Source organism: Natator depressus, chromosome 9, assembly GCF_965152275.1.
Source record: "Natator depressus isolate rNatDep1 chromosome 9, rNatDep2.hap1, whole genome shotgun sequence".
NCBI lineage: Eukaryota > Metazoa > Chordata > Testudines > Cheloniidae > Natator > Natator depressus.
Window position 1 is genome coordinate 810,072 of NC_134242.1, and position 15,627 is coordinate 825,698.

Genomic DNA, 15,627 nt, shown 5'->3' on the forward strand with positions numbered 1-15,627 from the left:
TGAGACTGCCACTGTCCCCAGGGGGGACTCCTCCGTACTTCATAGATACTGTTGGCCTGATTCTCAGCTCACTCCTCTCCCATTCACTTCAGCTGGGCGTGGCAATCAGATCTGGTCAGCCTCAGAGGCAGTGAATAGCATTAGCATATAAAAAAATAAAGCACCAAAGAAGAAAATAAAGTGATGCCTGATGCTGCTTCTGCTGGCTCTAGGGTAACATAACGGGTATGGTACTGTAATGGTGCCAAACCACACAAGCGTGGAGGCCTGACGTCTAATGAGATTCACGTTGTGTTTGAGGCAAGTGTGTGAATAAGAACTGGGAGGAAAATCTGAAAAGCAGCTCAATTCTTAACAGCCTCCCCGTCTGCTGCACAATGACAGTAAAGGGGGGTCTTGGCAGCCACCCCAGGCAGCTCTCCCAAGAGGCCACACTGCAGAGTGACAATATGCCCAGCCAATGAAACACGAGGTGGAAGCATGACATCATCAGAACAGCTGTCCGTGATCTTGAGAGCTCTGAGCCTTTGAGAACAGGTGGAACCTCTCTGTGGGAGTTGGGTGCACCACAGTCCCGAGATCTCCGCAAAGGCAAAAATACCCTCTTCACTTACGTACATTTTCACTGTGCTTCTCAGCATGTCCTGCAGGGTGCCATGGTTCTGCAGTCAGCACAGGAGCGGTTCTCCTCCTGGACTCCCCACCTCTGAGCTGTGCAGAAAGCATACCATGAACTTCCCTCTCCTAGTATCACTCCGCTCTGCAGGGCTCATGTGTGTAAGTGCTCTTGTTATCGTCTGTCTCCTCCAGGAATCCACATCCTTTGTCATGAACCTGTTCAACGGGAAGCTTGTACCTGACAATGTTTTTCCTTTTCCCTCAGGTAGGATATTTTTATTTAAAATTTCCTTATGGATTTAGTGCTGATGGTGACGTTTGCTGGTTTAATGGCATAGTAGAGCAAAGCCACCGAAGTCACAGAACACAGGCCATGTGCTCCTCCCACCCCCAGCGAGAGGCTAGTTGAGTTTCCATGGAGCTCTCCGCTCAGTCTGCTGACCAGGCAGGGCCATCCCTACCCATACGCAAAGTATGCAGCTGCGTAGGACACATGAACTGCTGCGTGCTGCTCTAGCCCCCCTCCACCTCTTCCCCATGACCCCTGCCCCCCCACCCCTTCCCCAAAGCCCCACCCCTGTTCGTCCCCCCGCCTCTTCCCACCCCAGCCCTGCCCCATTCCACCCCTTCCCCAAAGCCCCCGCCCCTGTTCGCCCCCCTGCCTCTTCCCGCCCCAGCCCTGCCCCATTCCACCCCTTCCCCAAAGCCCCCGCCCCTGTTCGCCCCCGCCCCTTCCTGCCCCAGCCCTGCCCCATTCCACCCCTTCCCCAAAGCCCCCGCCCCTGTTTGCCCCCCCGCCCCTTCCCGCCCCAGCCCTGCCCCATTCCACCCCTTCCCCAAAGCCCCCACCCCTGTTCGCCCCCCCGCCCCTTCCTGCCCCAGCCCTGCCCCATTCCACCCCTTCCCCAAAGCCCCCGCCCCTGTTCGCCCCCCAGCCCCTTCCCGCCCCAGCCCTGCCCCATTCCACCCCTTCCCCAAAGCCCCCGCCCCTTCCCGCCCCAACCCCGCCCCATTCCACCCCTTCCCCAAAGCCCCCGCCCCTGTTCGCCCCCCTGCCTCTTCCCGCCCCAGCTCCGCCCCATTCCACCCCTTCCCCAAAGCCCCTGCCCCTGTTAACCCCCCCGCCTCTTCCTGCCCCAGCCCCGCCCCATTCCACCCCTTCCCCAAAGCCCCCCGCCCCTGTTCGCCCCCCCGCCTCTTCCTGCCCCAGCCCCGCCCCATTCCACCCCTTCCCCAAAGCCCCCCGCCCCTGTTCGCCCCCCTGCCTCTTCCCGCCCCAGCCCCGCCCCATTCCACCCCTTCCCGAAAGCCCCCGCCCCTGTTCGCCCCCCCGCCTCTTCCCGCCCCAGCTCCGCCCCATTCCACCCCTTCCCCAAAGCCCCCGCCCCTGTTCGCCCCCCCGCCCCTTCCCGCCCCAGCCCCGCCCCATTCCACCCCTTCCCCAAAGCCCCCGCCCCTGTTCGCCCCCCTGCCTCTTCCCGCCCCAGCTCCGCCCCATTCCACCCCTTCCCCAAAGCCCCTGCCCCTGTTAACCCCCCCACCTCTTCCTGCCCCAGCCCCGCCCCATTCCACCCCTTCCCCAAAGCCCCCCGCCCCTGTTCGCCCCCCCGCCTCTTCCTGCCCCAGCCCCGCCCCATTCCACCCCTTCCCCAAAGCCCCCCGCCCCTGTTCGCCCCCCTGCCTCTTCCCGCCCCAGCCCCGCCCCATTCCACCCCTTCCCCAAAGCCCCCCGCCCCTGTTCGCCCCCCTGCCTCTTCCCGCCCCAGCCCCGCCCCATTCCACCCCTTCCCGAAAGCCCCCGCCCCTGTTCGCCCCCCTGCCTCTTCCCGCCCCAGCCCCGCCCCATTCCACCCCTTCCCGAAAGCCCCCGCCCCTGTTCGCCCCCCGCCCCTTCCTGCCCCAACCCTGCCCCATTCCACCCCTTCTGGACTACAGCAGATCTCTCAGACAAACATCCAGTCTTAGAAGGTGCCTCCTCACGTAAGGGTGTTTGTGTCAAATCATGTAATAAAGGGATGAGGGTTAGACACATCCTGCTAATCTAGCTGTAACTTTGCCCCTCCCTAGTGCTCTCAATGGAGCAGATGCAGTTCCTGCAAGCCCTGGTAGATCCCTGCACCCGCTTCTTCAAGGTTAGTGGCAGTCTGCTGCCTGTTTGATTATGGAATAGCCTGAAGCGTGTGTTGTAAACAAAGGAAAAGGACTCCGTCTTCCTCAGACAGTGACGTGGGACGGCTGGCCTCACCACCATTAAAAAAAATTACTTCTCCTGGGGAATCTACCCTCTTTCTGAAGCCTGGAGGATGCGCAAGCACACACCCGCGTTCTCCTCCTGATTGTGATTTCCTGAGTGCCTCTAATGCCCATGTCTCATACAACGCGCCACCAGTCCGTCAGCCCGAGGCGTGGGTTACCTGTTTGGGTGTTGGCAGTGAAGGAGTTCATGTGGGAGGCCTTTCCGCAGGGATATTTGAAAGACAGGGTGGCTCTGCGAGGCCTGGCCCTCCCCAGAGATAGAGGACAGGCTTGGAGGGAGGGAGCGTGGGGCAGAGGCAGAGGGGAAGGGCAATCAGGGCATAGATCGCTCACTCCGAGGCTCACCCCCCACACACACACACACTGACCCTCGGGCTCACTCGCACAGCAACAGCAGGACACTAACACACCAGTGCCCAGATTGCCTGCTCTAGGATCCAGCAGCTCCTTGGTGCCTGGTAGGCAATGCGTAAACGTCGCCTTTGCCAGCCCCTCCGGCCTTGCCCCATGCAGCGTTCGCCTCGGCGTTGCACCTGCCTTTCACTCGCTCCCTTTCGTTACTTGAAGGAGGTCAATGATCCTGTGGAGAACGAGAAGCTGGAGAGCATTGAGAAGACCACCCTGGCGGGGCTGAAGGAGATGGGAGCCTTTGGGCTGCAGGTGCCTGAGGAGCTGGGGGGAGTTGGGCTGACAAACACCCAGGTAAGACAGAGCCTTGGGGGTGCAGGCATGAGGGGACAGTAGGGGCTGGGATCTGAACTCGCCCTGAGGTTGGGTGTTTGGAGCCAGTGTCTGGCTCAGGCCTGTGATGGGTGGGGCCAGGCATGGAACTCAGATCCAGCCTCCCCCAGGTTTGACTCGGAGCGTGAGAGCTGTCCTGACCTGGCGGGCAGGTGGGCCCGTTCTCTCTTCTCGCGGCTCCTCCCCCATTGTAACGTGGTAGAGTCACTTCCTGGAGGAGGTCGGGAGCAGAGAAGAGCGGGGCCGTGATTCAGAGGCGAAGGGGCAGTGCTTGCTTTGTGCCAAGGCCTGGCAGTTCAGAGCCCAGCCCCCCTGGACTTGCTGCATCGGGTATGAAAGTAAAAAGTTGCTGGATCCCAGGCACCTCTTTCATTCCGAATGAAGCCCTGCCTGGGGAGCGTGGCCGTGCTCAGCCTGAGAGCAGCCCGACGCTGAAGTGCGTGACGTTCCATTCCTGTGGCCCTGTGCACCGGGAGTATGAATCCAGCTGGCTGCGTGCGCTCAGTCCCCAGTGAGCCACAGACAGCTACATGTCAGTTTGTGCAGACAAGCTTCACCTCCCTATGCAGCGTCCAAGCTCTACCAGGGTTTAGTTGTAACAGCACAGAAAAGATGGTCAGCCAGTTTGTACCCACCTGGCCTAACCCTCTGGAAGAGCTGAGAGCTCTGGAGCCATGTCACCTGTCAGCCCCACACAGACCAGGCTGTCCCTACAGGCAGCAGACCAACGGTCGCTGGAAAGCCTCCAGCTGCCGTGCTGAGCTCCACCCATCCCGCCCGCTAGGTTTTTGTCCTGTGCCCGTTATAGTAGCTAGGGAGTGTGAAAATATCACCTGGATAGTTCAGAGGTGAGGCAGTGTGGGATAGGGAACCAGCGTGGGAGCTGGGAGAACCAGGTTCTGTTCCCAGGCCTGGTATCCTCTTGCTATATGACAGTAGTCTAGTCACTTCCCTGAGTCTTGCTTTCTAGTAATTCCATCAATAAATATTCATTACCATCAATTCTGCAGTAGCGCGTGGCTGGGTGTTGCTCGGCCAAACAGTCAGAGGCAGTCCCTAAACAGACAAGACAGACACAGTGGTAGACAGATGATGTATCAGTAACATCACCAATGTGCATATCTCGCTAGGTGTGGGTTTTCTTTTCCCTCTTTTAAAAAGTTCTACCCAAACCTTCTCCTACCTCCTCCCCTCTGCCCTTGTGAGCCAGACACAGTGCGGTGCAGGGATCAGCCAGCTGAATGGGCCTGAGAGTGTCTGAAGGCTCCTGATGACTGGTCTGTGCCCCCAGTGTCCTGCATTGGGCCATGGCAGGGGTGATTAGGAGGAGCAGATGGGAGCAGTGTTAATATTGGTGTTGATGTGGAGTGTTTGCTAGTCCCCAGAAGCTGTAGCATCTGAAGGTCAAACTGGGCAGCGGTTCCAACCTAATCCCCATCCCCACCATTTCTCTTTTGCTTTCCCTTTAGTATGCTCGGATGGTGGAGGTGGTTGGAGTGCACGACCTTGGTGTGGGCATAAGCCTTGGTGCTCATCAGTCAATCGGCTTTAAGGGAATCCTGCTCTTTGGGACCCAGAGTCAGAAGGAGAAATACCTGCCCAAGCTAGCATCTGGTAGGAAACAGGGCCTGTTTTCTTCACTCTGTTGTGCCCTATGAAAGGTATAATGTAGATCTTTACCCACCCTCCTGGCTTCTTGCAGGTCTCCCAGACACTGCTCTGAGCTGGGCTTTCAGCACTCTGCTTGCAGGCTGTGGGGAGGGGTGGTGACGGCGGGCGGCTGACAGCAGTGGGGAGAGCTAGGTGTAGCACAGGCAAGCTCTGTGCAAGCTTCTCTGCACTGCTCTGCCAGTTCAGTGCAGAAGCCTTCGAGCCCCGTCAGAGCACAGCCTTCGAGCTCTCACTGCAGGCTGGCATGTCGCTGTGCCGGCAGGGGATCTGCAGGATACCCAAGGCAAGGCACCGGCTGAGTTGCAGAAAAGTGCAGCTTTCTGTAGTTGTCTGTTTACATACGGCCAGCTGGTTGCCCTGGGGTGTGCATGGATGTACCCACCCCATCCTCATCCCGCCCGACGTGCCTGCCTGCCACGGACTCACTCCCTGCTGCGTAGGTGGGGAGCCCTCAGGGCAGTGGGGGTCCTGGGCCCCCGGCTGAGCCCTGGCTGCATGTGGGTTCTTTTGTGTTCTCTGTGCTGTTAAAGTCTGTGCCATTGGTGACCGTTCTGCTCCCTTCTGCAGGAGAGACCATTGCTGCCTTCTGCCTGACGGAGCCGTCTAGTGGCTCAGACGCAGCATCTATTAAAACCCTCGCAGAGCTCAGCGAGTGTGGGAAATTCTACACGCTGAACGGCGGGAAAATATGGATCAGGTGAGAGAAGTCGGGAGGCCGAAAGGGTTCCTCGAGGTCCCATGAGAGCCGGGAGATTCTGCAGGCCCCAGTGACACAGGAAGTGCCCAAAGCCATCACAGCTCGTGCTCAGTATAACAGCAGGAAATGCACTTCGACTGGAGCTCCCAAAGCCTGTGAGGTCTGGCCCAGGGTCCTCGGCAGGGGGGACGGGACGAATCCTGCAGCCTGGGCCCAGCCCTGCTTGGGGTCAGCCTCCTGTGGCTCCTCCAGTCGCTGGGGTTCAAGCGGGCCCAGGGAGGCTCTGATTCCCAGCACAGTCAAGGGCTGTAGCTGGCCCTCCGCAGCAGCTTCCCAGACAGGTCCTTGCCTACAGCCTCCAGCCCAGAATGAGCTGGGCTTCCTCCCTTTATACAGCTAGAGCATCTGGAGCATGCCCAGTCCCGCCGGGGAGGCAGGACTTCCGCTGTCAATAATATGGACTTAACCCTGTCTGGGCTAGTGCGGGGTAAGCAGACCCCGTCACACCCTGGTACAGAGAGGCAGTTGTGGGCCTGGAAGGAGGAGGAGATGTGGGACTTCCCCAAACCTTATGGTGCAGAACTGGAGTGATGATTCAGAAGAGTGGTTTCTCACGTCGGTTGAACCAGCTCCCCGGCCCCTGCTGGTTAGGGTGTAAGATGTTAGAGCATCCGTGATCAGGGCTAACGATAGTCCTGAGCCAAGATAGCATTTCAGCACGTGCTTAGGTCCCAGTGAATGAATCAGGATGTTTTCCTGTGGCCCAAGGAGAGGCAGTGTGGTAGAGTGTACTGAGCACCATGCTGGGAGTGAGGCGCTCCTGAGTTCTAGCCCCCATTCTGCCACTGAGTCCCTGTATGGCCTTGGGCAAGTCCCTTGTCTCTCTAGGTCACCTTCTAAGGTATGTAATGGGTGGTTCCAGCTGTATGTCAGTAATCAGGTGCCAGGGAAAGTTACGGTGAGGGGGTGGAAGAGCAGGTTTATATCAGGGAAGACAGCCAGCAGGAAGGTATAACAAGGTCTTAGCTAAAAGAAAGGGACTCGACTTTACCTTACCCATCCCTGGCTCCCTTTCCTGCTACAGCCTTCCCCTTCTGCCCCGTAGGCCTGGTCCACACACAGGTTTGGCACTAGTTTAACTTTGTCAGGTAGGGGTGTGACTTTTTACCAAATTGCTCACACTGGTACAACCTCTGGTATGCACTCAACTATATTGGTATAAAGGGTCCGTATGGTGCTATAGCTTATTCCTCCTCCCATAGTGTCTGGACTAGGGGCATTGTATCACTTTAACTAGACCGGTGTGGGTAAAGCACGACAACTTGTATATATATGCAAGCCTTAGTGTGTGGGATGCACTCATTCAACCAGGGTGTGTAATTTATCCACCATCTGCCTCACCTCTGAATTGTCTCTGGATAATGCAGTCTAATTACCTCCCTCCAAGGAGGTGAGGAAGATGAATTATTGTTTGTCTCTGACAGCATGAAGTGTTGTGCTAGGGCTAATTACACACAGGCTAGCTGCTGTTGTTATTAACTGCAGTAAAAAAGTGTGTGTAAAAGGATGTAATGGAAAAAGGGAAATCACTGAGAGGGAAAGAGAAGAGCCTGAGTAAATATAGGTGGTCGGGAGCTGGGACTCACTGTTTCCCTAATCGCTTTGGGTTCCAGTAATGGAGGGATAGCTGAGATCTTCACAGTGTTCGCCAAGACCCCGGTAAAGCAGCCAACAGGGGAAGTGAAGGACAAAATCTCAGCCTTCATTGTGGAGAGAGCGTTTGGGGGTGTGACCAGGTGAGAGAAGTTTATAACTTAACAGGCACGGTTTGAGGAGATATTAAAAGGACTGGGACTGTTCAGCTTAGAAAAGAGACTCAGCAGGATATGATTGAGGTCTGTAAAATCATGACTGGTGTGGAGACAGTGAATAGGAAAGTGTTACCCCTTCACATCACACAAAAACCAGGAGTCACCCATGAAATTAACAGGCAGCAGGTTTAAAACAAAAGGAAGTATTTCTTCACATGACACATAGTCAACCTATGAAACTCGTTGCCAGGGGACGTTGTGAAGGCCAAACTATAACAGGGTTCACAAAAGAACTAGATGAGTTCATGGAGGATAGCTCTATCAATGGCTACTATCAGAATGGAACCCGACGCACTGAGTGTCCCTAAACTTCTAATTGACAGAAGCTGGAACTGGATGACAGGGGATGGATCACATGATAATTGCCCGATTCTGTTCATTCCCTCTGGGCACCTGGCATTGGTCACTTTTGGAAGACAGCATTCTGGGCTAGATGATCCTTTGGTCTGACCCACTATGGCAGTGGTTCTCAAACTGTGGGTCAGGACCCCAAAGTGAGTCGTGAGCCAATTTTAATGGGGTCACCAGGACTGTATTAGACTTGCTGGGGCCTGGGGCCGAAGCCTGAGCCCCACCTCCTGGGGCTGCAGCCAAAGCCCATGGGCTTCAGCCCTGGACATTGGGGCTCAGATTACAGGCTCCCTGCCTGGGACTGAAGCCCTTGGGTTTTGTCCTGCCATCCCACCCAGGGCAGTGGGGCTCAGGTGGGCTCAGATTTCAGTCCCCCCCTCCTGGGGTTGTGTAGTAACTTTTGTTGTCAGAAGGGGGTCGCGGTGCAATGAAGTTTGAGAGCCCCTGCACTATGGCCATTCTTATGCTCCTATGTCCTTATGTTTACAAGGCTCAGCCTAGACTAAGATCCAGGAACTGTATTTCCAGCACTGACTTGTTGTATGCTCTTCGGCAAGTCTCTTAACTGCTGTATGCCTTGATTCCCTTGTCAGTTCAAGGGTGATAGCATACTTCCCTGCCACCCAAAAGTGGTGTTATCATCGGCTAGTTTGTGCACTTTTAACAACGGAAAGTGTAATAAATATTAAGTGTTGTTATTTATTGCTATTTTCCTCATTACTAGTTGACATTAGAGTAGCCTTCCTCTCCTGACTGTCTTCATAGGCTGACTTCACTTTTGTGGCACAATTAAAAACATTGGAGTTAGTCACAGCTCTCCTCTGAGCAGGTTTCTTGAACTGGCTTGTACAGGTTACTGATGCCACTGAATGTTCATAGCCCCGTGCCAAGAGATGGCAGCAGATATTAATGCTGCTGGGTTGGATTTTAGATGAGCAGCCTGGTAGCCTTAAAACTAAGTCATCATTCAGCTGGTGCCCTCCCAGTGGCCTTGAATTGCAGCTTGTCTGAAACTGGTACTGTACACGTGTACAAACATGTCCAACAAACAAACAAACAAACACTTTATGATGTGAACTAACTTAAGCTGTTAAAGGTTGCATCCTACAAACCAAAAACACCAGATATCAGTACGAGGTCAAACAAACAAACAAACTCAAGCATCAAAAAATGGAGTGTTTTATAAATAAAAAAGTGATCAACTACACTTCAGTCTGCCATATATGGACAATTAAATTGGCAATCAGCTACAAACTACTAGCTGGACCAAAATAAACTGTCATTTAATTTAAATTTAGCTACTGTGTAAAAAGCAACTGGTTTATTGCTGTACCACATTTACAGTGTGCATAACTTTACTAAACTGTTAAACCAACACACAGGCAAAAATCAACAAACAAATGGCAACAAACAACATGCAAGCAAAAAAACCCCCAACCAAAATGAATAAAAAAAATTAAGTTACATAGTAACTACAAACTGGGTAAACAAATTCCCTGGTAGTACCAGTCACACTTTGGGATCACTAACACTGCATCCTAAATATAGCACATGTTATTCAAAACAATTTTGTTCAGTGTTTGGGTACCAACAGTAAATCCTGACGCAGCAATATTTAATCAACTAGTTACTGTCCATTCAGTAGCTTATCTGAAAAGCAGCATCCATAAAAAACAATTAAATCTATATCAGCTACTGGGGTATCACAGAGCAATGCAACCAAAAAACCAAAATGCAAGCAGTTCCTGTTTCCGACCCAGTAAAGTTTCCCGAAAGGCAGCCAGCAGTAAGGGTAACCTATCATATGGATGAACAGTACGGTACAGCAACTTATTGCAAAACATTTATATATAAAGGCGTCATTTGTAATGTCACTAGTCCAGATTTCTGTTTTACTTCTCATACACACAGCCCTGTGAAACAGACTGTAATAATGCCTGTCTCAATGTTTCAAAACACAGTGATACAGGTGGTAACTGTAATTGCCCTAATAGGAATATGTTGCTATCTGCAGTACCACAAGGGCCAAACTACACCACCCAGACTGGAAAAAAATGGTTATGCTTAAATATAAAGTGCTGTCATATGTACACACACATACTCTACATATATACCCATACATGACATACAAATATATACACCATATCCATATTATCCTTACATATTCATTATCTAGAAGTGCCCCCAAAGCTCAATCATAAAACTACATTCCTCAGTCCTGGTCCCAGGCCTAACATTCCCAGGCCCACCATAAAAAACTAAACACAATTGAAAAATAAAATCTGTCCATCAGTTGTAGAAGGGAGTGTGCAAACTAAGGGTCCGATGGGGCATAAATGTATAAATAGCAAAGTAAAAGTAACCACATAACAGTGTTTAGCCCACTGGGTCATCTTCAGCCCATGCATTATGCTTTTCCAGGATGATGGGTAAACATCCTCCCCATAAAAAGACAAAAAGTGGGGGAATGTAGAAGGAAGAGAGACTGAGACATAAGGCCTTGTATCAGAGGCCTGGTATGAGGCCTGAGGCCTGGATTAAAGTAACGGTCAAAACTTTGCTAATATCAAGCAAAGTCAGGCTGTGAGCTAGAGGCAGGCCCTGCTCACAGACTCTGGCAAGAACAGGGCTGATATTGCCAAAACACACGTTCCTAAGAGGTGCTGGGCACAGAGCACTCGCACGAACACATTCCAGAAGGGTGGTACCAGAACACCCCGATACCAACACATTCCCTAAAGGTAACAGCAGCACACTGACCCATCCTAAAGATAGGGTCAGGATGACAGTGTGATGGATAAAGACGTACAAGGTGATGGAGTGTAACTGTCTACGTCAGAAGGTGTCAACTAACTACCTCAGAGGGGCAGTATGTAACTTCTTTGTATTGATGTATACAATCACTCCCTCAAAGGGAGTGTCTCCCCCTGGCCGAGGGAGGAACAGAAAGTCCCACCGTTCACTGAGCTGGTCCATTGTTACAGGCATACATGTATTAGTGGTCCGGTAGAGTCTGTGGGATACTAGTACCATATCAACAATAAACCTGGTTGGGTGCCTTCGTACCTTAACGGATCTTGTGATGATTGGGCAGTTCGCTCAAGGTCTGCTGTGCCAGCTGTTTGCACAGAGCTGGGACAGCACACTAGGAGAACACACACTCACAGCCAAACATCTGACCACACCATCCTGCCATGCCAAATGCCATGCCTGATCCTGGAGGGACTCAGCACCTTGTAGGGTCAAGCACCATAGGGTGGGACTTTAACCAGGGATGCTATAATGATTATCCAGCTGTCTATCAGGTGCTGAAGTCCTTGGATCTGCTTTCCAGGCCTCTAGCCACAAGAGGGTGCTAGACCATGATGTTCACGCACCACTTTCACTTTCCATTTATAACAAAACATAATCCATGCTCCTTTAAACTTCCCTCTGCTGAGCGATTTGCTACAATGAGTATGACAAACATTAGGAGAGAAGTGTTGGCATTACCAGGGGCACAGTGCTTGAGATTATGCAGCTACATGGTCTGGCATAGGGTACAACGTAACCGTTCCAGAGCCTTTAGAAATGGGCAATGGTTATTTAATTTATGTTTAAACTGCTCCCTGTTTCTATATAAGACATTGTGTTAACATTTTATTTGCACACAGAATTACTACATGTAAATGTGCACCCACCTTTGCACACTGCCAGGTTTTATCACATGTAGATCAAGTAACTTGGATCCTACCAGAAGCTGAGTCGCCTCAACTTCCATTGACTTCACTGTGAGTTCGAGGGCACTTGCCCCTTTGCAGGGTCAGGGCCAGGGTGCGCAGTTACCAGCACGCATGTGAGAATGCTCATTTGCAGCCACAAATGCAGAAACTGCACGTGCAGATAGGTGTGCATGTCCGAAGGTCACAGCCAGGCTGAGGTCATCTCTCGTTTCCTTCTGTTTTGTCAGTGGCCCCCCGGAGAAGAAGATGGGGATCAAGTGCTCCAATACAGCTGAGGTGCACTTTGATAACGTGAAGGTGCCAGCAGAAAATCTGCTCGGGGAGCTTGGAAAAGGCTTTCTGGTCGCCATGAACATACTGAACAATGGGCGCTTTGGGATGGCCTCCGCCCTGGCAGGCACCATGCGTGGAGTGATTGTCAAAGCCGTACGTTCTTGTTCTTGAAACAGGATTAGATCACGCGGATGGTTTGTGCAGGGCAAGTGACAACGGACTGTCTACCTGTCCCACATGTTAGCAGAGCATAGTCAGTGAGACGCAAGGGTCAGTTATTCTGTGGGACATCCCCATGGGGGAATGGCTCTGGGAAACCCATGTTACATGTGTATCCAGAGAGAGAGACAGGAGCTGATGCTGGAAGAGCCAACAGGTCAAAGATCTGCATTTAGACAAATAGAATTACAGTGAAATGTCTGTGTTTAATTTTAAGCATATGTCTGGTCCTGATGGCTTCAGTGGGATTCTCCGCATGCTTGTAAGACGTGTCCAGATTTGGGGCCTTAGTTTACTTAGCTGCATATGTTGGTTAGTCTTTTAGCCAGAAATTCTTCTTGTTCTCTCTTTTGTGTAATGGGATGAGATTGGGCTAAGGACTGGGGTTTTGGGGCTGGAGTTAAGTTGATGGCTGAGCTTACAAGACCCTTAGAACTAACTTGGTGGTGTTTCTGGTTGGATGTAATGTGATACCTTTGGAACGCTGTATCCAATCAATTGCAAAATTTCAGAAATTTTTCTAGGCATCACTGGGCAGAAGCCTATTGATTTTGGTGGAAATTGGAAAACCCAAAAGGGGGAAATGGAATATACACAGAGCCTGTGGCCTGGGGGAGCAAATGGGAGGGTTGAAATGAGTCCCTGCACTAGAGGGGGTAGGAGGTGGCTCACAGGGATCTTGTAGGGATGGGAGAGATGTCAGGAGCCCCTGGGGTGTGCAGCAAGCTTGGCCGACACAAGCTACACAGGGCTTGACATCCTAGTATAGATATTCCTATAAACATTAGCTAATTTGATTTTGTTTAAAATTGAAATATATGGCCAAATCCTGCAGCTTGGACATAGACAAAATTCCTCTTGTCTGTATTACATTAGCTTCTTGCTGTGATCATGGGTTCTTATGTAACACCAGGTTGATCATGCTGCTAATCGTAAGCAGTTTGGAGACAAGATCAGCAACTATGGGGCTATTCAGGAGAAAGTTGCACGGATGGCCATGCTGCACTATGTTACGGAGGTGAGAAATTCCTCTTAATTGCAGGATCAAGACCATGGTCAACAACTCCATTGTACAGGCACAGCAGAACTCTCAGGGTAAAGCTGGTCTGTTCAGGAGACAGGGCGTTCTGGGGGGCTGGTCCCACCCCAGACTGTGGAATGAAGTTTACCATGGACTAAGAACCATCCCACACCTCCCCGCTTCCTTCTCAAGCCCCAGGCACATTCTCTGACCTGCCTTCTCTGATATAAACACAGAGCAGTGTTGTCATATAAATAAACACAATGAAAAAACAAAACAGTCCACTGCACACCCAGTTCTCCCCCTGGGGAGTGGATGAGAGAAAGTGACCCACACTTGATATTAGATGTTATTTAATGCATGAGTGGATGGCGCTCAGATACTACAGTGATGCGGATGGTATAAAAATCTATATCAAATAGAACAGATTTTACCTGCTGCCATCCCAGTTTGTGCTGGTGTCATATCTCAGAGGCTGAGCTGGCAGGCTGGGTTGGTTCAGTGTTTGGATGAGACTTGCAGGTGGTGTTGGCAAATCACTGGGGAGCCCTCATTTCTCTGGGCTTGATTCTGTGCTTGCCTACACTGGTATAAAGTGGGAGTCGTGCCATAAAGACTCTGGCATAAAGCTGGCCTGAAACCCATGTGCATTTGGGAAGAATCAGGCCCTCTGACTCTGAGCCAGTGCCCCAGAGTGGTATTGGGAGCACTGTGCTGAGTTTTGGCAATGTTCCCATAGACCGGTTCATAGGACTGGAGCTGTGTTAACCTCAGCATCCTGGCCAAATTCCAGCGTGAGTAATTCCATGCTGCCCACAGCTCTGGGCCTTTAAAATTCCTCTTGTCCTGCGGATTGGAAGCAGCCTTGGGTTTAAAAAAAACAAGCAACCTCAATCCTCCCAACAAAACACCCCTTTCCTCTCCCATCCTGGCCAACCAATCCAGGAACTCACAATTCCAGGGAATTCACCCTGCAGGAGAGGAGGAACGTCAATGGACAAGGACTGTATCTCTCTCTCTCACCCACACAACTTCCTCCCACTATCACCTGAAACATGCATTTTCCCCTAATGGTTGTGGCCCGTTGCTGAGCTGTGCAGTAGCGGCTGTGCCCCCTCGGGCAGTTGTGTGCTCGCCGGGGGTGAAGCGGGCGGCAGGATTACTAGCAGCCGTCTCTGTTATGAGCTGGTTTAAGATGGTTTACACCTGCTGAGAAGCAGCCCTGGTGGTATTGCAGCAGTGCCCAGCTGCCCCAGTCAGGATCTGGTCCCCTTGTGCATCTGACCACTGGGAAAGGACTGGTCCCTGCCCCAGCATTTACAGTCTAATTGGAAAGGAGATAGAACAAATGAGTGTGATGACCCCTGGGCAGTGTGTGGTGGGAGGGGGATGAGGCTAATGATGACAAGATCCCAGGGTTACACAGGCTTGAAATCCACTGCATCTTCCTGCCCCTCAGCTTGCCCTTCGCTGACTGTCTGGCTTCTTGTGTGCAGGGCAGGGAATTGGGCTGAGGGGGGATGGAAGGAGGAGATGGTAGTGCCCTTATGAATCAGGTCAGGACGAGCCTTATGCCTGCAGGGGACAGCATGGGAGGACTAGATTTTGAGATGGGACCTCTGATGGGCAGTGCCCGCTGCAGAAGAGAGGGAGAGGATGGAGCCGAGCCAAGCCAGGCCCTCCATACAGCATACCTTGGGGTGTGGGGTGGTGTCTTTGGCACATACACCGTGTAACCAAAGGCAAATGGCTGGCTTCCCTGCAGTCGATGGCCTACGTGGTGAGCGCCAACATGGACATGAAGGTGCCTGATTACATGCTCGAAGCTGCAATCAGCAAGATTTTTGCCTCAGTAAGTGTGTTTGATTCCCAGCGCGAGATGTCTCCGCAAGGAGGGGTTAGAGCAAGCATGGCCTGTCAGTGTCGGGCTCATGCTGCCCCGTTGCTGAGCAGTAGCAGGTGTCAGGGCTTTGCTACGTCAGTGTCCCACTGGAAGGGAAAGGCGTGCTGCAGAGGCAAGCTATTCTCTCCTCTCTGGTGGCACTGCATCCCAGGGATTGCACCCGCAGGAACCCCGCCTGAGGCATCAACCCTGGAGCCAGAGAGCAGGTCCCTCCCGGACTGCGATCGGCCTCTCCTGCTTCCAGCAGGCGGCTTGTTCCTGTCCCACCCTTCTCCTGGCAGATC

The 15,627-nt window shown here is 52.4% G+C and overlaps 1 protein-coding gene across 1 annotated transcript in view; it reads left to right on the plus strand.

The window, feature by feature from the left end:
• Positions 1-816: 816 nt before the first annotated feature.
• The window catches only part of LOC141993733 (very long-chain specific acyl-CoA dehydrogenase, mitochondrial-like), a 38,466-nt gene continuing 23,655 nt past the window's right edge, over positions 817-15,627 (plus strand). The window contains exons 1-9 of the mRNA XM_074963315.1: positions 817-883; positions 2,686-2,750; positions 3,442-3,576; positions 5,085-5,229; positions 5,854-5,983; positions 7,657-7,779; positions 12,155-12,353; positions 13,333-13,437; positions 15,206-15,292. Of these exons, the coding sequence (XP_074819416.1) occupies positions 829-883; positions 2,686-2,750; positions 3,442-3,576; positions 5,085-5,229; positions 5,854-5,983; positions 7,657-7,779; positions 12,155-12,353; positions 13,333-13,437; positions 15,206-15,292 (1,044 nt within the window). The 5' untranslated portion in view covers positions 817-828. The remainder of the gene's footprint in view (positions 884-2,685; positions 2,751-3,441; positions 3,577-5,084; positions 5,230-5,853; positions 5,984-7,656; positions 7,780-12,154; positions 12,354-13,332; positions 13,438-15,205; positions 15,293-15,627) is intronic.